General features: G+C 28.9%; 1 protein-coding gene across 6 annotated transcripts in view; it reads left to right on the plus strand.

The window, feature by feature from the left end:
- LOC143197342 (uncharacterized) overlaps positions 1 to 25,216 on the plus strand; it is a 473,239-nt gene that overhangs the window by 404,790 nt on the left and 43,233 nt on the right. For 5 of the 6 annotated variants that reach the window (XM_076405724.1, XM_076405725.1, XM_076405723.1 and 2 more), the window contains one exon: positions 16,614 to 16,679. The exons of the other annotated variant lie outside the window; for it this stretch is intronic. In XM_076405724.1, the coding sequence (XP_076261839.1) occupies positions 16,614 to 16,649 (36 nt within the window). In that variant the 3' untranslated portion in view covers positions 16,650 to 16,679. The remainder of the gene's footprint in view (positions 1 to 16,613; positions 16,680 to 25,216) is intronic. 6 annotated transcript variants of the gene reach the window in all.

A 25,216-nucleotide genomic window follows, 5' to 3' on the forward strand; every position in this document is an offset into this window, starting at 1 on the left:
ATTTCATAATCAAACAAAACCCCAGTACTATTGTTGAAACAAACGTAATACTACATAAATTGTTAAAGCAAATATTTTGGAATTGGGAGTGTCAGAAGGCAAACGCTCGAATAGGTGTTAAGAAATTGCAACGGTCTAATAAGATCCAGCGAAAAACCAAATAAACGCCGATCTATATTTATCATTCGGTTCGTTATAGTGTTGCTCATGTAATTTTCCAACATTTTAATCTCCATTAAATCACGTAAGTAAGAAGTTTAAATATAGCCGGATGGAACTGGAGCCAACACACACGTGTTAAGAGGTAGCAGGTTGCCTTAAAATAGATTAATTGCTTTGTATGACGAATGTAAGACGAATAATACGAAATAAATATTCGAACGGGACGTTTTTTCTACTGCACTACGTTTGTAAACATTCTAAAAATATATGGTTCACCCGTCTGCCACACCGATTCCTCTTCGTCGTCTTTTCTCTATTGCCGCCTCACAAAAAAATAAGCTTTATCAACATGTAGCTCCCACTTTCAGCATTGATCTATGAATAGATTTTATATACATTTCGACATGGCTTTCATAGGATGCGCATCTGTAATAATGTGTAGAGACTGTAACCCTCGATTATTTATGGAAAATATTTTCATTAATCACCTGACAGTGAAGCTCCACAGCCTACATCAATAATCAAACTCAATACATAAAATATCTATTGTTTTTCAACCTAACCACAACTTTACACCATGAAAAAATCTTACAGAAGCCAGAACAATCAATTGTCGGACGGAGCAAGATCCGGACTATTAGGTGGATGCCTCAATACTTACAATACATCAAATATATGTATCTGTGTGCTTTGTCATGATAGAAGTCAGTCATAGTCATAGGTTTTTAATATCCTGCTTCAATTGTATTAGTTGTTGACAGTAGAGAATCGTATTGATGATTTGAGCAGGTTGGAAACGGTTCATGATAAAAAATTCCTTGCCAATTCCACCAAGCTTTTAGCTCCATTTCTGAAGCCTCTCCAAACTTCAACCACTATTTTTTTGACCATATATGATCCAGTTTTCATCGCTCCAAATAATTGGCTTCAAAAAATCTTGATTTTCTTTCTTTTGAACAACAATCCAGAAATCCTTTCATTGAGTTATTCATTGTTCATCAAGGTTCTGTTGATATAGTTGATAACCCTTCAAGGCTTTAGTATTAATTTGTCTGTCAAATGGTCCACCTTATATATTATTTATTAACTATACTCTATCAACGCCTGATAACAAAATAAACGTTATCTCCGACTTTCAGCACTAAACTATGAATAAATTTAACATTTCAACGGAGCTTTAAAAATGTTCTTTCCTTAATCGGTTAAAATTAGCTTTCTGAAACGTTAAAACAAATTATAATCACAACTTTATGATTTTGTTGGGAATTTTCTTAAAACCATTAAAAATATTAGTCAAAATCGTTATTGTCTGTTGTTGATTTAAATCAGTTGTGACCATTTTTAACCATTAAAACGATACAAGTTTCTTAAATCCATTAACCTACATAGATATATGCGAAATGGATGTCATAAAAGCTTTTTGATCAGGTTCTGTATGTAAGTTCCTTGCCTTCTTGGTAGGAAATGATTGGATTTAAAAAAGAAACATTGATCAATACTGTTGTAGTAAGGTATTAAAGTGCACTATATCTGCCATATAATATATGTATTGTGATTATGATATTATCTTGACCTCATAACAAAAGTGTTGTTTTCGATACGTTACAGAAAATACAGGTCCAAGGTTATATTATGCAGAAACTGTAAAAGAATTATTAGAAGCATCTCCAGATTTTCTATTGGACAGAGACGGACCAAAATGATTTAATTATTAATATATATTTTTAGTTTTTATTAAAAAACACTACAAATTATAGTAACAACCATAGAGGAAGTCCTTATACAGATAATTCCAATGAAAAGTACACTTAAAAATATGTAACAAACATCAAATCAAGTGCTCAAGAAAATTGAATAAAAATAACAGAAATAATAATGATAGAAATAAATATGAAGAACATTAAGTGAGAGAAAGTAATATCTTTCAAGTAATATACTAATTTTTCGTAATATATAGCAAAAATTGAGACAGATTGCCAGGGAAGTTTTGATGCATTCATTGTACAGCCCGCACCTTGTTTGTGTATCAGTTATTGCAAAACTTTTTTATTCCTATAGAGCAGATTTCAACAGAGGCTTTCAAAAAGTTGCAATAGAGTTGCCTACATTAGAGTTAGAGATAATTGGCAACATATGTGATAGGAAAGTACAATCAAACCAAACATTGTGGAAGTACTATACACTACTGTAGCGACCTTGAGGCATGTCGAATTTTACATAGTGGAATAACGGTCTACAAAATACCCAGAAATATAATCCCAGATGTTGAACGCGGGCGGGGTGCCAGCAGCGCCAACTAGAACCCGATAACGAATAGCTGGCAACCCCGAGACCTTTATCTGAGATGTTATTGAAGGGTATTTCCAATCATTCAGTAACCGACCATCGTTTGATTCAGACGTACCACCATCGACTGCCTCGTCACCAGGTAACACCGCTGCCATCCGTTTTATTTATTTTGTATTTTCCACATTTTTATATTACTTCAATAAATAGCGGTCACATAATGTACACAACTGTTTCATTTCGTTTTACCCTAAACTACTATTGTGCGTACATACACAAAACCACATACACGAAATCATCTTCAGTTTTCTGAAGTACTGTACTGTAAATAATACAATTTTCCTGAGGCAAAATGATTCTTAATACATAATTTACATGTTAAAATGGTATTGCAATACTTTGATTTTCAAGGCAAAGCCTGTCCCCTATCGTTCCCTATACACTACCTCAAATAATAATTAATTGATAATGTCAGTGACTGTTGTAATCGCACTTAAAAAAAAAATAAAATAAAATGTTAACCTTCAACGTAGACGCGTTATATAACCATAATTTTACAAAAACCTGATTCAGCCACAACCTTCAAATGCATTTTTATTCATTCACGCTTGCAGTTGTCTACTTTTTGAGTGTCACTATAGATATCAACATTTACGTCGTATCTCACAGACGTCGAACTCTTTATTTTGCAATACGATTTTCAGAATGCAGCAATTTATAGTCACTTTATGGTTTTACTTGAACGTCAGCCGTTAATAATTTATCAACATAAAAACCTTTTATATTAAATTAAATTATTATCCCTATTATTATTAAGTACTCTTATATATATGATTCTATTTATAGACACGAAAATCGACAGAATGAATCAAACTGTTTATAAAAAACTGCCAATGTTCTATTAATATTTATAAAAAATATATCAACGGAATTGTATTCATATTAAATTTAAAAAAAAATGTTAATGCTACGGTAGTAGTTACAGATGAGACGATAGGAAACGAATATCTCTTACTAATTAGTTAATCATTTTATCGTTATTATGTTTTTTTTTCAGTGCTGAAGTTATTTATAATTACGATACTACAAAAAAAACTAACATAAAACGTTATAAGTTTTTTCGCATTTAACTTAATGAATTAATATGTGCATGTTTATTAATCATTTTGTTTATACAAATACCGGGGTGATTTATAAAGCATACATTATTGTTATTTTAGTGCTTGTATGTATTGTGATCATTTTTTCGTTAATAAAACGTCATTTAAATCGTTAATATTACATTATATGGTAATCGTATCGTGAATATTACATCTAATTCTAATTTCTAGAATTTCTGAAAGATTCATTTTACATCTGATAACAAGTATAATGAGTGTAATCAGGAACTTCAAAAATATTGTATTTATCTAATGAAATAGGCTTAAAAGGGATTTATAAAAAATCTATTTATTTTTATATTTAAGCGGAGATTTATAATGTATTTGCTATGTGATAACTAAGATAAACACCAATCACAGCGAATTACGTCAATGTCGAGTAAACAGATGAAAGCGCAATTTTATTTTGTGCGAATTTCAATAATCTATGCATTTTTTTATCGCTTTTTTCTATGTTGGTGGTGTTAGACATATCCGATCCTTAGTTTTGGAATTTTCAAAAGAAAAACTACCCATACAATGATTTATCACGTCCAATACCCTTAATTTTGCAAGTGTTGCTTTATTGGTATTGTTTAAAATAAAATACTACTTTCCTGGTATCAATACTGATTACCAAAACAAATCTTTCCGTACTGTCACTGTATAATTGACTGAATTAACTCCCATGTCCATACAGTAATAATTTGATCATCTTTTACCATAATAAAAACAAGGCCAAAGTTTATTCTGCAATTTATTATACCATCTAATTCTAAAATATTAAATTGGTGTTAATTATTAATTAATGCTACGCATCATTTAACGCTGCAAGTAAAAAAGCGAAACCCAAAAAAAAAGAAAACGACACATAAGTAGATTTGAGTAAATCATTTGGTTTAATTAAGTTCAGCTCTGGTTAATTGCTAGTTTTCGTATCGTTAATGTTACATATTTAAAATGCTTTTTTTCTGATTGTATTGAAAATAATGAAGTCATGAAATTTCAAGGTTTTTTTAAACAACGTCTTTGTTATTCTGCAATTAAAAAATGCTAAAATGTATAAAAGGAGAAAAATATTGGGACTTTTTGTGTATTCAAAGTTCTAAACTTTTAATAAAAATCATATTGTTTAACCAAAATGGTGAAGTATAATTAATCGAATTATTTGATGTAGATGAAACAACCTATTGTCCTTCTAATAAAACCGCCAAATTCAGTTCATAAAAACGTAAAATCTTTTTTAAATTCTGAATATTTTTCTTTCTCATTTTACTAATTAGCATTAATCTAGTTAAAAAGAGATAGAATAGACTCTGATGCGTCCGAACATATAACCAAGTCGGTCTATAAAATTCAATTTGTGTTGGGACTGGTCGACGCCGTTGTCATATGTCAATGTAGATATAATAAAACACCTCTAACCTACAAACTTCTGTGGCTGTTTAATTAACTGTAGTTTAAGTCCTTATATATTATATTATATTATATATATATATATATATAAATATATATATATATATATATATATATATACGCATTAGATAACGTATAAAAAAAACTAAAGCTTAAATTTGTTGCGGCAACGTTGCATTATAAATGTTGATGACGTGCATTGGCTGTTTTATTGCACGGAAAATATTCGCTTTTTGCAGCCTAATCGTAATTGATATTGTTGACTTAGCCTGAAATTTTATCTTCGATATTACATTTGTTAAACACATTAAACAATATTAAAGGCAATAAACATTGTAAATACTTACGTCAAGATGGTTTTTACAAAAATACATCACTGATATTAAGCTATATGTGGAAGATTTCTCTAACTTTTTTCTGCTTTTTTTATTTTTGGAATGAAAATAAACGACTTGTATCAAGTGTTTACCCTTATACTATTACACTGACGATTTTCACAAATCTAATGATGGATTAATTATATAAGTTACGGTATCAATTGTAAATCCCTCAAAATTAATTCTGAATTTATGTATATTGGGTTTGGTATTTGAGATACAACAAAATCTTAATTTAACTAGGTTTGTCACATACACTTCATAATAAATTTTTATTTATCTATTGTGAGAAATTCCCTCATTACACACCCAAATATCACCAAAACGAAAAAAACTTATAGATATTAATGTCTGTTGTCATTTAATGCCGAATCTCTAAATGATTAATAATACCTCAAGATTATTTCGAAATTAATCGTATCAAAACTATAGAGAAAAAAACCGAGACTCGTCCAAATGTCAAATTTTATTTGTATTCGTACACAATGGCGTACTTTTCGAGAGCCACTGTATACACTTCTACGTCGTACAACTAAGGATAATCCAACTTCATCTTTGTTCGGTTTTTTTTTATTTTTGTTTATTTGTGGCAGCTCCCGGTGTTGGACTGCCTGTGTCCGCCTGAGGCCATCTTGAAACAGCCATCATTTATAAGTGTAGCGATACGAAGAACTTGATTCTGAGGTTCGCTTCGCCTTAAGATGTTGATGACCTTATACGTATGAACCCTCGATTTCAGTTCATTCCAATTTTTAAATCTATACGCCAATATTGTCACGAATATTTAATATTAATACCTACGCAATGGTTGTTACGTCGATATTAATATTTAATAATTAGATTTTTGTTGATAACATTCAGTTTTTTCATACGCACTTGAAACATATCAATTAATATTGTCCCAACATTCATTTTTTCTGGTTTTAATGATAGATATTTATATTAATCCAAAACAATTTATTAAATTAATTGAAACACATATTTTTCATAATATTATTTCTGCAAAAATATTTTATTTTAAATAACGTTGAGATAAAAGGAAAGGAAACAAAAATATTTTTTAAAATGTAATTAGTTCATAATAACATATTAATAAAATAGTCATTGAAATAAAATGAAATAAGTTCAAGGTCAAATGCTTTATGTTATCAAAACGGTTTATATATTACAGTAAATCTCAATTTATATTAAATAATTAAGAAAATGAGGAACCTGCGACACTATACAATACACAAGGTCACATGCGACACTACACAAGGTCAATCATGTTATGTTATGTTATCCTCACAATTCGTGTAAATAAAACGAATCTAAGCATGTTTTATTGGTTGATGTGGTCGCAATAATTTTTAAATATATTAAATGACGAAAAAGTGAACGAGCCTAAACCGCAATAACAATTGTTTGTAATATTAATGATGTCCTTGTGTAGTATAATAATTTTTATCCGAGTAGTATATTTTTCTTGGGCAAATAAAATAAAATTGGAACAGACGCTGACAATATTGTGTTGATAAATGCAAATGTTTGACGGGCAGGCTAAAATTTAAACAATTCGCAATTTAAATAATACCAATACAAATAACATATTTGAAATAAACGTATCAATATAAATCTCTACTCTACAGCACAATAGGACAAACAATTTGTTACGTAACCGCCCTGACAACATTTAATGAAAATGAGGTAAATAGAAAACATAAATTATTGTCCTCGCAAAGTTTTGATTAATTAGATTATTAATTCAACTTTACAATCGTTTTATATTATATGAATTTTGCCGGAAATATTTGTTTTAGTTATAATATTAATCACTTTACACTTAGAGTGTTTATCAAGTTTGTTAAAGCGTGGTTAGATTAAGTGGATTGACCATCACTGTTTATTTGATGATTGTCAGAGAACTCACAATGTTTATCTCTTGATTATAATGACGTGAGGTCTGAGTGATGGAATAGAAACGTGGAAGAGTTTATTATACGTGAGGTTGTTGAGTACGCTGAGTTGACTGTGATCAGGATGATTGTCACGAAGCTTATGAAATTTCACTTTAGTGAAAGAAGAACAATAATTCAACTGACAAGAGAGAATCACTACGATTACCATTTGGAGATGTCAGTTAATAGACCAATCCAATCATAGATAAAGTTTTCGCTCTAGTAGGGGGAATAGTCGTTGACTGACACATATTATAGAGTTTCTATAAAAAGGAGAAGTGGAAAGATGGAAAGAATGAAAAGGATGTGATATTGTTGTGGATAGACTACACAGATTAATGGATAGGGATGATTTGAGAGCGAAATTAGTAAAAAGTTAACAATCGTAATGGAGTTTAGGCAGTGTGATAAAATAACAACTTTTTAAGATGATGTCTTGGTTAGTTCCTATGACATATTAAATTTCGTTGATAGAAATGTAATTGATGATATTATACCGAATATATGTTAGATTGTTAAATAAGATAGTGAGGCAACATTTGATAATGTCATTTCCATATGTCGATTCATTCTTTGATTATATGTCGTTTAAAGATAATTAAATTATTGACAAGAAAAGTTTAAAAACTATGGAAATTTGTAAGGAAATTGTAAATGTGTTAAGAGGTCTGATCAAGAGGCCACCAAAAAATATCGATATTTCTATAGATCGATATATCAGTGAAAAAAATCGATATATTTTTCGTAACAACTATAAAAAGTATCGATATTTTACAAAAAATATACCAGTAGTTTTAAAGAAAAATAAAAATTTTGAAATATTAGCCTACAAAAATATTAATATTTTCTTAATATCTTTTAAAAAAATATTGAAGAATATTGGCCAAAAACATATAAATATATCCATGTGAAATTTTCAAAAATTGCATTAAAAATACAAGTTCAACATTAACCAAGAGAAGAAACTACGAACGTGAAGTAAAGGGTTTTAAATAATTTTGTGCATAATGAGCCCGAATTGGTTTTTATTAATTAACCAAGACAGTGTTTCTTGCGATTTTTTTTGAATTCAAAGAATAAACAATACTAGTAAAACAATAAACGCAAATAATTATTGTTTGAAACTGTTACATATTGTTGTTCAACATATTACAATGTTCATATATGCTGTTTATAAGTAAAGCGAAAACGAATTAAAAATAAAATCCATATTAACATCTTTTTCTCTAATTCTTCAAAATAATTGATATGCTTAGTAAATAGAACTGATTATATTTGAAAATAAATATTGGTTCTATTTGATCAAACATTGTAAAACGCGATATAATAATATTTCCGTCTGCGCTGACATAACTGCCTACTTGAAACCAAACAAAGAACTGTTTAACTTTAAATACGTACGTTTTGGATGACCCACCCTGTACCGTTCCGACGAAACAAAAGCAGTACCCTATAACAAAGGTTAAATCTTAAATACCTTTGTCATTGTCACTCTAAAGGATAAGAAAATTCGAGTCGAACTCTCTACATTGATAGTTTCCATATTTAAGTACGAACATGGGCTAGGCCGTTTGTTAACAAACAATTATTTAGCAGAACAATAATTTAGAGGTACTAAAGCACGCGCACGAGAAAATTTATGACCTTAGGGTCACCAGCGTCCTCCCGATTATATTCGTTGGAGACACTTGTTTTACATAATGGTCCCGTCATTTTTACGGAGAATTTAAATGCGAGAATTATTTTACTGTTAAAAGGAAGTGTATTTTGGCATAATGTTTAATTGTATATACGTTTTTTTAACGTTCGTCGTGTTTATATTGTTAATCAAATTCTTGTCCAGTCTCAAAACAACCAATTAAACCTTTTCGACAAACCATGAACACCTGCATTCATTCTGTTCCTAATTTTTAAACTAACCGTTTCAGTAAGACGAGTTTTGATATACAATTACAAAAAAAAATCATTTATTTTTTATAATCCCCATTAGAAAGAACGTTCTAAAACTTATCTCCATTTTATCTCATCAAAGCTGATTTTCACCAATGATTGAGCAACCCCCACTTTTTGTTTAGTTTTTATGCCTGTGAAAGTTAAAAGGTTTGTTCAGCTGTATTTTTAGATGTAATACAAGCCTTTGATAAGGTATGGCATGATGGCTTTGTTCATAAGCTATGGAAAATGTTACCGAAACAATACATTATTGAACACAGAGATACACACATCGCACACAGATACAGTCACCCAGGAAACCAAGAGAAGGGAGGAGGAGACATGAGGAGAAACTTCACTCATGTCAATATCGAAGTAATACAACTCTTGCATAACACCAGAACTGGACACAGAATCAAAAGAATCAAACCATTTGATATAGTGTCATGTAGACCACAAACTAAGATAGGACTAATGGGTCCTACTAATAAATAGATTTCAAGTCTTAATTTTCGTTGTCATAGTGAAAATCACTGACGAGAATGTGAGAATCTGACTCATTTGTCTACGTAATTTATTTACTAACTTGTATTCGAAACTTGTCAGCCATACTTTTAAACTATATTTAAATAAAATAACTTTAAATTTATATATAACTGACAGCAATGATATTGTAATAGATTTTATTAGATTTCAGTCTTGCCCCTTTTTGATACTTTTCCTCAATTCTTGTGAATCTATATTTCCACATATTTGGAATAAGTGAGGCATCATTTAAGTGCAGCTTTAGTTGATTTGAATTGTTTTTTGAACTTGTAAACTTGACCAAAAATGAGTGGTTATATAACGTGAAAACATTCACCCACTGTATTTACCAAACCATGAGTAATACCTCAAAATATGAGTGATTTCTTCCAACGCGTAGTGGATATGTTTACTGAAAGACTAGTTCATAGAAAAATCATAGTTGGTGATGGCTAAAATCCTGAATAAAACACACAATACCAAATTTTTAAATAAAGTACCTTTAAGTGCCGAACTGAATAATGTATATTATTTTTTCACACAACTTACATAAAAAATCCTAAATACCAATCTATATTTAAACATTCATTCGACGTTAGTTAACCAAACATAGCCTCTGTATACAAGCAAGCTTTATTAGATCTGAATTATAATTGTTTATCTATATTCCATGTAGTTAAAACCAGTCACTTATAGTTCCGATTAAAACACTGACCTAGATTATTTGTTGAATACCTCACGCACCTTGTATCTCAAACATTTACTGTAATAATCTTTTATTTGAAACCATTAATCATTTTGAATAATATTCCTCAACTTGTATTACTAAAATTACTTGTTCAGTTATATACATTAGTTTATTTACGTTACATGTAAAAAATTTACTAATTTTTCTATTAGTCAAAGGTATAATTAATAAAATCAACATAATGAATGTGCTTGAAAAGAAACATATAGTCATATGAGTAGATATTGTCTGTCCCAAGTAATACATTAATGTTTAAATCGTTAACCTGTTTGGTAACTTGATGGTTTTGAGCGTCTTCTGACTGTCACTCCCAATACAATTACCATTACCCAATTGAAGAAATATAAACACTTCTACGTCTTAGCGCTTGGTGGCTACGACATGAATTATACATGAGATAAACTAAAAACAATAAGGTCAATACAATATAAATATATTCAATTTATATTACAACTTTTAAATAATTTAAACAAATTAAACATATATCGGATACCGAACAAAAACGATTTTACGTAATTGTTATAAAAAAGAATTAGTTGTAAAAGTACAGGAGAGAAAAAAAACAGACACAGTACTAAATCGTAATCTCACGGTACAACCAAAAAGCTTACAGATATAAAAATTAATTTCCAATTAACTTTTTAAAGCAAAAAGCGAAAATGAAAATTTATATCCATAATAAAAATAAATGACTACTAGTATAAATGACGAACAATTGCATAAACTAACATAAAATAAAATTAAACGTAATTATATTAAGAAAATAATGGCTGGTGCTACCTGTAATCAGTCATCAGTAAAAGATAAAAGCATATTTAAACAGTAAACGTAACTTTAATTGTTCAATAATTAAATATAATTAAAAACAGTTGTAGGTATCTTCAAAATAACACCATCTGGCAGAGTTAATAGTTTAATAGACGATAAAAAGTTTATATTGAACGTATTATAGGCTTTTCTATAAATCAGATAAAATACTTTGTGCAAGGTTACAAGTAATCTATTATCAGTTCCTTCTTCTATGTAATTAATAGGTATGATACATTAATCTAAATAATGTAAATAATAATTATACGATACATAGAATCTGTGTAGATTAAATAATTTTTAATATTAATCATTAATGTGAAATTATGTTACATACATTAACGTTATCATTATATATATTATATAACATATATATTATATTATTATTATGTTTAATGTTAATGTATGTAAATATTAAAAAAATCTTCGTCAAAGAAATCTCATTCGTTGAAAGATTTTGTACACGCCTGTTGATAACAAGTGATCAAGGGGGACTAGATCTGTATTATAGGGCAGGTGTAAGTAAACACCAGATTGTCATGAAATTTTGACACGCGTATTTGTATGGTTATGACTAGTAAATTGGGTTTAGGAAGATTAAAATAACTATTTATTTTATTTGTATTCTAAACATATGTAACATGGAACATACATACTGCTTCGAGTTGCAAATTGTAATTTACTGTTACATTATTAAGTAAATTTATACTACTATACATCAACTATACGTCTGCATATATATTTCACGATTTGTATATTTATTCCTATTTTTATTATTGTAATAACTAATTTAACTGAAATAATAACTTATTTTAATCAGAACATTTTTTTACAGCATCGTGACTTGAATTATAAATAAATAAATAAATCAGTTTTGTTTCTTTCAAAATATTTTCGGTTGTAAAACTAATCCAGAACAATAATTTCAGCATAACCCTCGTATTGTCAATATAGTTGTGACAACGTAAAATATTAAGAATATGTCTTAAAATCCTCAAAATGAATATACGTTTCTAGTAAATATATATTTTCTATAACAAACAAAAATTAGAAAATAATATAAATTAATAAAATCAATAGATAGAAATTAATACAGTTTTAATAATAAAAAAAAATGGGACGTACATAAAGTATATAATAAAAAAATAATTAAAATAACAATAGGGCTTGAAAAATAGTATAATTAAATCAGATCATCCGTTATATATAAATATATTATATATAACATAATGATACTGACCAGGCAGACATTAAAATACAGTTCTATTGGACCAAACAAGTTTCTGTCTTAAGAAAGTACCAGTTACTTTGAGTCTACTTCTGGTTACTTAAAATCACTCTTACATGTACGTAGTGGGTATATACCTAAAGAAAAAACCACAAAGATAAAAGTCCTGAAATAAAAAGCACATCAGCTGGAAAGTTAGAACCGGTTTTTGGAGTATAGTGTTTTCCTTTTCTCTTTCTAGTAGTACTACAACTACTGCTACTACGTAGTAGATATGACGGTGGGTTTTGCTTTTAAATCGATACGACCGCTGAAGCTTTATTTATATACTATGATTTTTATTGATTTTTTTTTCAATTTACGTTTTTTTTAATTACTACAGTTTAATGGTTCGGTTATAGTTACAATATCGCTTTTATATTTATTTTTAGTTTACTTGAAAACATAAACAGGGTTTAACAATTTGTTTTTTTTTTCTTTTATCGATCAAATAATATTAATTAATTTAATTAGCCGTTAAATAATATGAGTACATTTTCTAATTACGATTTAGTGATTGTCAGGAGATATGGTGTCGATTAAAATTAGGTTATGTTATTGTCACGGCGATTTTTCAAAACAACGAAAAAATAGTTTAGATCATACGGTGCTATAAATGTCAAACATATGTAACATGGCACCATACAACATATGTGTCGGCGGTCGCGTGGATTTCGATGTTCAAAATAAATAAATGAGAGTAATCAAACTTCTATCCTTATTAGTGGATCTCTCACAAAAAAGATGTAGCCTACTTTAAACTTGTTTTTTTTATACTGAATAAATACAAATCCATTTTAACTTTTTTTTTGACAAGTGTGCTGTGATAATTAAAATTAAGATACAATTTAGGAAGAGTTTCAGTTTTTTTAATTGCATTTATTGTTTCAAAATTATTGGTGTATTTTTTGAGAATAAACTCGCAAAAAAATTCCACGAGTAATAGAGATTTATTTATTATGAAATAATTGAGGAGTGGGAATTAATTTTAAATGAAGCGTTAATGGTTCAAAAACAGTTATTGTCCGTGATTTTAACCAATGGTAGTACAAACAATTAGTAAAATAATTATATGCAAAGAATATTCGAAAATTAACTGAAACTGAAATATCACTGGCTGCATTTGATTGATGTGATATTGTGTGAAACTTATGAGCGAAAGAACATTGTGTCAACCTTAGATATCGTGAATTAATTTGAAATATTTTTTGGTTTCGTTTAAAATATAAGATACAGTTTATTGTTTTTGTAAATAAATATGCGAAAAAATACTAGGAAGAATAGGGAAATATTAATGAATTTTCAGTGATTTCTATTTAAAAATTAAAGACTTTATTATGAAATACTTAGGCATTGGAAATTAATTTTAAATAAAGATTTAATTGGATATAAATAGTAATAGAAATCCGTGATTTTAATCAATGGTACTATAAACAATTAGAAAAATAATTATATATAAAGTATGTTCGAATATTAACGGGAAGTGAAGCATCACTGATGCTGCATTTGATTGATGTGATATTTAAGGGGTGAAACTATGAGTGAAAGAACACTAGGAGGAATAGAGGAATATTAATCAATTTTGGAGGTTTTCTTTTTATAAATTAAAGACTTTATTAAAAGCATTATTTTAAAGATATTGTCCATTGTGTAAAACCTTGGATATCGTGAATTAATTTGAAATATTTTTTGGTTTCGTTTAAAATATAAGATACAGTTTATTGTTTTTGTAAATAAATATGCGAAAAAATACTACGAAAAAGAGGGAAATGTTAATGAATTTTGAGGGATTTCTTTTTAAAAATTAAAGGTTTTATTATGAAATACTTAGGCAGTGGAAATTAATTTTAAATAAAGATTTAATTGGATATAAATAGTAATAGAAATCCATGATTTTAATCAATGGTACTATAAACAATTAGTAAAATAATTATATATGAAGTATGTTCGAATATTAACTGGAAGTGAAGCATCACTGATGCTGCATTTGATTGATGTGCTATTTAAGGGGTGAAACTATGAGTGAAAGAACACTAGGAGGAATAGAGGAATATTAATCAATTTTGGAGGTTTTCTTTTTATAAATTAAAGACTTTATTAAAAGCATTGTTTTAAAGATATTGTCCATTGTGTCAACCTTGGATATCGTGAATTAATTTTAAATATTCATTGGTTTCGTTTAAAATTTAAGATACAGTTTATTGTTTTTGTAAATAAATATGCGAAAAAATACTAGGAAAAAGAGGGAAATGTTAATGAATTTTGAGGGACTTCTTTTTAAAAATTAAAGGTTTTATTATGAAATACTTAGGCAGTGGAAATTAATTTTAAATAAAGATTTAATTGGATATAAATAGTAATAGAAATCCATGATTTTAATCAATGGTACTATAAACAATTAGGAAAATAATTATATATGAAGTATGTTCGAATATTAACTGGAAGTGAAGCATCACTGATGCTGCATTTGATTGATGTGCTATTTAAGGGGTGAAACTATGAGTGAAAGAACACTAGGAGGAATAGAGGAATATTAATCAATTTTGGAGGTTTTCATTTTATAAATTAAAGACTTTATTAAAAGCATTGTTATAAAGATATTGTCCATTGTGTCAACCTTGGATATCATTAATTAATTTTAAATATTCATTGGTTTCGTTTAAAATTTAAGATACAGTTTATTGTTTTTGTAAATAAATATGCGAAAAAATACTAGTGGGAATTAATTTTAAATGAAGATTAATTGCATATAAATAGTAACAGGAATCCGTGATTTTTATCAATGGTACTAAAAACAATGAGTAAAATAATTATATACGAAATATGTCCGAAAATTAATTGGAACTTGATTGATATGATTTTGTGTGAAGCTTATGAGTGAAGTAAAACTAGCAGGTATGGAGGAATATCAATTAATTTTGAAGGTTTCCTTTTTACAAATTAAGGACTTTATTATAAATATTGGTTAAAACATATTTTCCATTGTGTCGATCTTGGATATAGTGAATTAATTTTAACGGTTTTTTGGGAGTTTATTATTATTATTATTATTACTATCTTCCTTTTTCATCATTTAAGGTTCCCCAACAGCCATTTAGTGCTGATTGTATAATCTGAATGATGAAACAATGTTCTATTTTTAAATATTTTGACAGATATTCTTTAAGTTATCAATTCGAATTACAATTATCTAACTTCGGCCTTAACAGTTTAGATTACAGAGTAGAAAAAATAGCTGTTTTGAATTTTTGGGATCTTAATCCGACATATTTGTAGCTGAGAAGCAATAACAGGGTTTATAAAATTATTTCGCTGTCCATTATTAGTTTTTATTCGTGTTACTTTATGTGTCTTGAAAACAGACATTAAATATAAAGATAAAAAGAGGACGACAGCCGATAAATACTTTTTATTAGAGCCCCCGTAGTATAATAATGAAACTGTAACAACGTGGGTAGTAAACCCGAGAAAAAGTGACCTATAAACTATCAAAGTTAAAATGTATCTATACCGAGGCTATAGTTGTCCAGCCAGATTATAAAGCCATAAAGAAAATGAACGCTCTAGTCCTCTGGGATAAATTTGGTTGACCTATAAGAGTCCATAAAAAAGGCTCGGTTTTTTTTTGTGGCATAAATCTCTGATCTCTGGTACGACCACGGGAGTTGATTGCGTTTTAATTTTTATTATCCAATTTTACCGAAATAATAAAGCAGGATGAGAAGGGAAAAAAAGTGGCTGGCATCGAACGAGGTGGGGGAACACCTGAGGCTTCGATCCCACTCTGTGGTAGCGTCGCGAGACCAAGTTGGTGTCCTTGAACGTTCGCGCGTACAAGTCCACTTGCACTTTCTTGCATCGAAAAAGCCTCAGGCACCAAACGAACCACGACAACTCGACGTTGCCACATCTCGACACCATCCTTATCTTATCCGATTTTTTTCCTCTATAAAACGATAAATATCACAAACGCCCATTTTTTATGACGCTATTTTGCAGTTTGTTTGTATTTTGCAGATAACCCACGGTTCAAATAATCATCCACGTGTGTAATGATGTATGCAGTTAATGAAATCACAATAGGTGAGTAATCTAATAAAATATATTTATTATATTGTTAATGGTAGTTACCGACAATTTATCTTTACAACAACTTAAATCTTGGAAAAACCATCGGGCCTATCTTAGAATCTGGTGTAATTGTGTTCGTATATTAACACAGCTATTTTTCTATTAAATGTAACTCAATACACTGCACGACACAAGATAAAATAGTCTGAAACTTTTGAGTTTGTGTCCTGCTCTGGTGGTATCCAAAACTTGTAACACTTCGATATATACACCTGCTTTAGCTTTTTTTACTGGATAGTAGGCTTCCTATGCTTTCAACCTAACCATTCTGGCTGTAATGTAGGATTTTAATAGTTCAGTATGTTGCTTCGGTAACATTTTCTGTAACTTATGAACAATGCTTATGCTACATCTAAGAATATAGCTGAAAATACCTTTACATCTGTTATTCTATACACCTGTTCAATTGTCCAATGTTTGTTAATAAACCCAAACTGGTATGTAAGTATTAAGTTTTTTCTCTCTATAATTGGTTTTATTATTTTCAATAAGAGTTTTTTGAATACCCTAGATATTAACTCGACTTTAAGACATAAATAAAGATTACATTATTATTTACTACAATGAGATTATTACAACTAGTATTATCGATGACTTTCGAATATTAGGTTGACCTTTTAATACGATGTCATATTTACTATAAGCAAAAGTGTTGCCAAATGTAATAAAAATAATCAACAGCATAAATATTGCTCGTTCATTATAATTCTTATTAGTTATATTAACTAGTTTTTGTTTAACAATACTTATACAATGTGAATAAATTTTAAAGGTTTTTTTGTAAGTTAAAAAATATAGTGTGAGAAGAATTAGCACAGTAGTTTTTCAAGTCTTGCTATAAGTCTACGTCAATCAACCTATGTAAACTAGAAAGAATTGATTGAATAATGATCACTGAATCAATTTATTTTTTAGTCTGTCCCGAAAAACTAAAAAAAGTAGTGCTGCAATCATAGATAAGATTAAAAAATAGACCCCAATAAATTGATTCCAAAACTGTTGTTGGTTTGGAAAGAACTCAATAAAACATACATCTACTTTATTTTTTAAAGACGTCTCGTATACTTAATCAACTAAATTTAGATTTAATTAAAACATTTGATAATCAAGATTAGTTTCCGAGATTTCGTTTATTTTTAATAACAAAATTGGTACTACTTGTATCAAACAGAATTATTTATTAATTATAATAGAAAAATGGTATATTCACCATTTATGTTATAATTAAAATAATTAAAAATAACGTTTAAACATCTACAATATATAGTAACCTAGTTTGGGTAAAGATAAGAAGATTTAGAACACCATTTTTAATAATGTTAACCCGTAAATATAACAACAATGTCAAATCAAAGTGATTTGATGGCTTTACCGTGGAAAAAAAATTGAATACGTAACTAATTCACTTTTTTTCTCCAACTACGGCGAGGAAAGTAGAACGTAAAATTGGCAACGTCCACGAACATCCAGTTACCAAGCCATCTTCGGGCAAGAGTAGAAAAGAGCTCCGCACGGTCGCTAGATGTTCTTAGTCGGACCATCGCAGACCCTAGACACGACCCCAGTCCTGATCATCCTTGCAAGCTGCTGTATAACGCGACAGACATCGAGTAGGCGGGGACAGAAAGAGTTGTTGACCTTAGGTCAACTCAGATCGCTGTTATTTTCACCATCTATTCACCATTATTTATTTTTATGCACAGCGTATATATATATATATATATATATATATATATATATATATATATATATATATATATATATATATATATATATATATATATATATATATATCAAATATTACAGACATTATGAATTTTTCATAAAGCATAATGCATTTCATCAACATACATGCATTTATTATATATTAAAAAAAATTATATTGAATAAAATCAGCATCGAATAAAACTGAATGTTGATACTCTCAATGAAAGGTAAGAACGAACATTTAAGACACAATTTAGATCAATGACCTACTTAACATCTCCTGGTGAACACACTATTTTATATTTTAAAAAATGAAATTAAACATTATAGTCACTATATCTGATATAAAAAGCGATGGCAACAACAGTGTTTCTCTCTCTCTCTCTCTCTCTCTCTCTCTCTCTCTCTCTCTTAAATTAACTCACTTTGTCTTGACTATAATTACCATAAAGTACGATATAATTAATTGTTATGTAGCGGCTTTTTTTGTTCTTATACGACAAACAACTTGAACTTGTGCGGTTTATATATAAGGATTTCCCAGAAATTGTTTTATGTTTCTTTTATTATCATTGAACTACATTCATTTTCGTGTTGTTCTAAAAATCGACATTTTCTTTTCTTGTTTTGGATTGTATATGATACCATCCAGCTCATTTAAAATTGTTTTTTTCTTGTTCTGAATGGTTTTGATATAATATATTTAATGTTACATGTTCTTTATTATGCAACGATATGTTGTAAAATTATTTCAAGAGAATACTGACAAAAAAGAAACTAACATTATATGTACAAACTTTTTTAGTGATTAGGTATTAGTGTTGTTCGAACACATAATCGTTATATATTGACTATACTAAAATATATCATAAACTGATTATTAGAAATTACGTTTATGAGTATTGTTATATCTTTTAAAGAAATATTATATAAAATTACAACATTATATTTAAATATTTTTAATAAAAGTCTATATTTCTAGAAAAACGTATAATTTTATGATTATATACACTAATTGACTAATTGAAAGTTGTTGTATTAGATTCTTATTATTGTGATTGATAATATATACTAATATAATATTATGATTTTCTATATTGTGCTTTGTGTGTTGCATATATCTGAAATGAACAACACCCTATATATAATTGTATATTCACTTATGCAGAAAAAAAATAGACTTATCATTCGGTGAGATCTCAATTGAATACAAATCCGGTAAGTTTTAAAAAGGAACTTTATAATTTTCTCGAACATATAGCTGGGTAGTGCATATGGGCGGGAATTATCTCATTGAATAATGTGAAGTGTATCTGCGACCACCAGATATGGAGTGACACGTGAATTTATTAAGACAAGGTCTACAATTTCAAAATCTTATGGGATAACTTTCACACAATTCTCATTATATTAGCTTCCTAACTGATATGTTATTCGCTGATATTAACGCATTCGTTTAACATACAGGATGAGTCAACGTCTATGGTCAATTATATGATTTCAATATATTACTTATTATGTTTGTTTTCTTACTTAATTTTATGAAGAATTATCTCAGGTCATTCAACACTTACGATGAACGTTGATCAAATAATCTCTTGACTTTGTAGAGGGGTAGGGGGTGATGGTCTGGAAAACATCACGAAATATCATAGTGAGGAGGAGGGTCTAGTGAGAGATCACGTGTATATATTTTTCAATGAACCAAGCGATTTTTTCGCTAATGTATTGTTGGAGGACAACGTCCATTAATCAAATACCATAAATACCAGAATGTTATGTTTTTCACGTGATTGTACCTTTTTCTTTATTGTTTTATGTCAGGACTTTTTTCCCTATGGTGAAATTATGGTGAACCAAAAAAAAATACGTGTGATTTTGGGTACCGTGGTTTTGGTATCACCAAGAGGAAAGGGGTTTTAAAATGTTTAAAGTATCACGTGATTAATAGACGACTCACAAGAAATAATTACCAGCAATTCAATTACTCAGTTTTTAATGAATAACAATTTATACGGATTCTCTTCTCATATTTTGATATTTAATAATCATAATTAGCAGTCTGTAAATGAAAAAATTTGTAATTAATATTAACTCTAATCCTTCCAGGATTTGTGAATAATTTGTTCACCATATTTAAGAGATAAAAAAATTTGTAACCGGACAAAACAATTTAAAATTAAGGAAGCAATTCGTAGAAAATGTTCATTTCAATCACAAGAAAAAATTGTCCATATAAGAACAAAAAAAGTTGGTTTGTAAAATGTCATTTTAATCAAAACCCGAAATATGTAGCTAGATTTTTGTTGTCTACACATACATGGATATAATTCGACGTAATTTTGATTATAATGCATCTGTGGTGGAATTATTGACAATAAACTCAATCCTCATACATATTTATTAAAGGTAAGAAAATAATTATGTAGAGAGACTTGGTCTATTTAGAACAATAAGCAATTAAGGAACAAGGTGTATCAGAAATGGCAATACCCGCATTATTCGACATCTGACTCTCTCAACTTTGCCTTGCTTGGGTTTATTGTATACATTTCACAACATAACATGCTAGTTGTTTTCGTCACGGTATCTCTAAATTAAATATTAACGAATATTACAATACCGAACGAAATGCAACCAATGATTAAACTGGTAAAAAGTAAATATTACAGTACAAATTTGATTAGAATAGATCATGAGTCAAAATTAATTATAGAAATGACGGATTATGTAAAAATATGTTTTGATTCACCAAACCTTAACAGTGTCGCAGCCGATAAGATATTTTCATAGATATCAGGAACTTAGTCATGAATGTTTAAATCTGGGTATATACTTTTACAATACTACAGAAATACTCTTTGAGGAAATCCAACCTTTACCAACATATCAGAATAAGTGGAGAACTTACAGCTCAGAAGGTGCAAGACGAACCATTGAAAGAGCAGACAACAAATGACTCAAGTGATATAGTGGTGATATTTAAAAAAAAATTTTGCACCACAAAAACATGATGTTAACATTTCCCTAACTTAGTCTTTTGTTTTGATTAAAACGCACAGTCACGAACCAATTTACAAAAAGACACATTTGAATGATTTCCTGTTATAATATTAACTAATTGTGCATACAAATTTCTATGTCATAAAAAAAATCATTTCACAAAAAATATTAAATAAAGTGAATTTTTAAAAAATTAATATCAAACTATTGACGCCCTTGGAACTAATTAAATAACCCATTATTACATATGTATGCTAATAACATTTGTCTCTTCTTGAATAAATAACGCTACGAAAAAAAAAACAGAAACAAAATTAGAAGTAATCAATTTTGTTACAAGATAAAATATTCAGATATCAGTTTGGGTTTAATGAGAGACGTTCCACTATCCGTTAAATAAAGTGACGTCGAATTTTAAACCAGCTAAAGACCAGAAGCTTTAAATGAGTATATCCATCGTATACATAGATAAGATACCGTTTGACACAAGACTCCATTATTTATGTGTCAGAATTAGAGAAAAGACGTCAGGTTTCTTTTTGTTTAAATTTATGTTAATAATACGATAATTATTATTAGGTGATTTTGATTTGTTTTCTCAGTAAAGGATTTTAGATGAATGTAGAAAGAACACACCTATTTTCGGATGTTACAACAGCTGCAATATCCATTGGCAAGATCATTAAACTATATCGAACAGTCTGCAACTGACATCCGTCTATTTACTTCATCAATATTGAAGTAAGACAAATTATTTTGTCACTAGACAATACTCGAACCTCACCTTTTCATCGTAGCGTAACCAAGTAGTTTTCTTTTTGGCTTGTTTTAATATCTCACAATCATGCCTGAAAAACAAAACGTTTAAATACAATGCGATATTTTTTAAAATCCATATTCATTTATGTCATACAATAAAAATAAAAATTTTAAATTAAGGCAAGGAAGGTAGGCCACCAAATCACGATGTAACAAAGCCAGGTTTCAGTGGCGTTACCATGTTGGCGTAACTTATTCAGGACCGTACTTATATTTTACCAGTATATCCAGTAAATTGTAAATGATTTTATTCATCTTACAGTCAGTCTTATAATATTTACGTTAAAAATGATTTGTTTAAATGTAAAAACGAAAGGAAAGTGTTGTGTTCCATGATGTGAAGGTTAAAATTGCGTATAATCTTTCTCAAAGGAATGATTTGTAGTAGTAAACAGTGATAAACTTAAGGAAATCTCTTATGAGCTCCTACATAAATAATGTTATTTCCTGATTAGAATTTATATAGTAATGAAGAATTGAATTGTATTAAAATATATTACATTAACTTATCAAATTTACATTGTAATTTTCAAAAAGAATTAGAAGTAGGAATATTTTTTTTCAAACGAAATAAATCGAGAGATTTGACAACATAAAGTTATAAGATGTTTCCCTCCACAGATTCTTTTAAAACAGATGAATTTCCTTCATTTTAGGCAGGTAGTAACCAGACATTAAAACACTAAAAGAACTAAGTGTATTTGTGATAGTAATAATTATTTGTTTTTTGTTTTGGTAGATAAGGTAAGTCAGTAGAATTTCCAAGAGACAATTTTATATAATTATTCGAATTAAATATTGTTGTAGAAATTAAATATATTTAATTAATGTATAATGAAGGCGAAATGAGTTACATCGATGTCCATTTAATATCTTAATTAGTGTCGGGAACAATCGACTGAAATCGACTATCGACTGTTCAGTAATTGACTACTTTTTACTATCGACTATTTCAGTCGCTATTTTTGGTTCGACTGTTTTTACTAGTAACTGTTTTCAGTCGCTATATTCGGTCCGACTGATTTTATTACTATTTGCTCTCGACTGTTTCAGTCGTTTACTTTTAGTTACTATTTTCGGTTCTACTAACCGATTCTTCGATACTTCGATTTTTAACATTCTGGCCTTCCGTCCTAGCAACGACCTTGAAAGTAATGCCCCGAATTTATGCTTCTATAGACTTATATGTAATATATGTGGTTTTATGTTTTTTTTGTAGTTTGCTTGTGCAAGCAGCATTTTGGAACGCTAGTTTTCGAGGGCAAAAAAATTAAATTGTGGATGATAAATAGTAAGATGCTTTTAACTGGCATAATAGGTTATACTTTGGACTGTTATAATAGGTAATACTTTTTTGATAAGTATAGGTAATACTTTCACGACTTTTGTCCAAGCCTCTTGTTTGTCGAAACTTTCAGAAATTGCATAGATCTAAAAGATTTGAAGAATTTTTTACAATAGCAGTTGTTAAATTTCTTTTTAAAAATATTAACCCTAAAGAGGTGAATAAAGTATATTAAATATTTGTAATAGATACATTTTGTAATAGGAAAACTCTACTTTAGTATTCAACAATTTATTTTGTTGGCTATTAAGAAGAGCACCACAGTTTTAATTGTTAACGAATGAACTATCTTAACAGAATGTGTTCAAAATTTAAAGCCCATTGAAATAATGACCACCGAGTTATCCGGTGAAAGATCCCAACGATGTCTTTAATTATATGGTTAATAAGAGGACTGCAACATTCCATCAAATCCAAGATTTTAACAAGTGAATGGGGGAAAAATGACAAAATTGTCTATTAGGTGTCATCAATAAAAGACTGGCAACTGTTTCGACTGTTTTGCGACTATCGACTCTTTCGACTGATTTGCGACTATCGACTCTTTCGACTGTTTTCAGTCGATAGTTCCCAACGCTAATTTTAACGAATAAAAAGTTTGTATTCCCATTTAAAATAATATCATTAAATGAAATTCAACGTTAATGAAAAATTCAACTCAATTCATCATCATTTTTTATTCAAATGTTAAACAGTATTTATATTTTTATTATTATACGTGTGTTTTTAGAAATAAGTATATGAGAGATCGCTTTCTATGTTTCAATAAAATACCAGAAATATAATTAAATAATCACAGACTTTATATGAAAACATTGAAATAAAATGTAAAGTCCGTTCAATCAGACAATGGACTCATGTCCAATCAAATTTCCAATCAATCTAACATTGTTCACGACTCCATAACTTGTCAATTTCTTCTTCAATATGTCTGAGCGAGTTTATCCAAACCAAAGGTGTTATTAACTATTCCTGTTTGCAGGATGAAGAACAATATATCCACAATGAATTATTAATATATGTTTGGACTAATATAACCTAATAAGTTATTCCAATGTTTTCCTTTTTGATGTTTGACATCCGGACGAATTTTGCAGGCTCGTTCGATTACATGTTCGAACGCCTCAGACAGTATTGTCTCTTTTTAACTAGAATAGAATGAAAAGGAAAATATTGTATCATTCCAAAACGGATTTACAGATTGCGATAGGCAATACATTAAACATATTGATGATGTGAGTTCACCGTTATTTTGAATAGACTATAGATTCATCGGCTAACTATAATCATAATTATAATAAACAATTTAACTCAAAATTAAAACAGAAATAAATTATACATTTTAAAATAATTGAATAAAATACGAAAGAAAATCAAAATCATACCGAATACAACCCTGTCGATGCCAACAAAGAGGAAAGACGAAGCTAGGGACAAGATCAAGTTGCTACCGTGCACAGCAAACGTTAAGAATAAGAACACCTGGACATCTGGTCGTAGAGCTATCGAGGTAGCTATAGCGATTCGACCTGTGGACTTCCCTTAATTACAATTATTAACCAGTAGCGTGTATTTTATAGTTTGCGTTTTGCTTATTTTCTTTTGTTATACACTT

The sequence above is a fragment of the Rhynchophorus ferrugineus genome, unplaced genomic scaffold (assembly GCF_030347505.1).
Source record: "Rhynchophorus ferrugineus isolate W39M unplaced genomic scaffold, kcgeb_rfMv2 rfM5, whole genome shotgun sequence".
NCBI lineage: Eukaryota > Metazoa > Arthropoda > Insecta > Coleoptera > Curculionidae > Rhynchophorus > Rhynchophorus ferrugineus.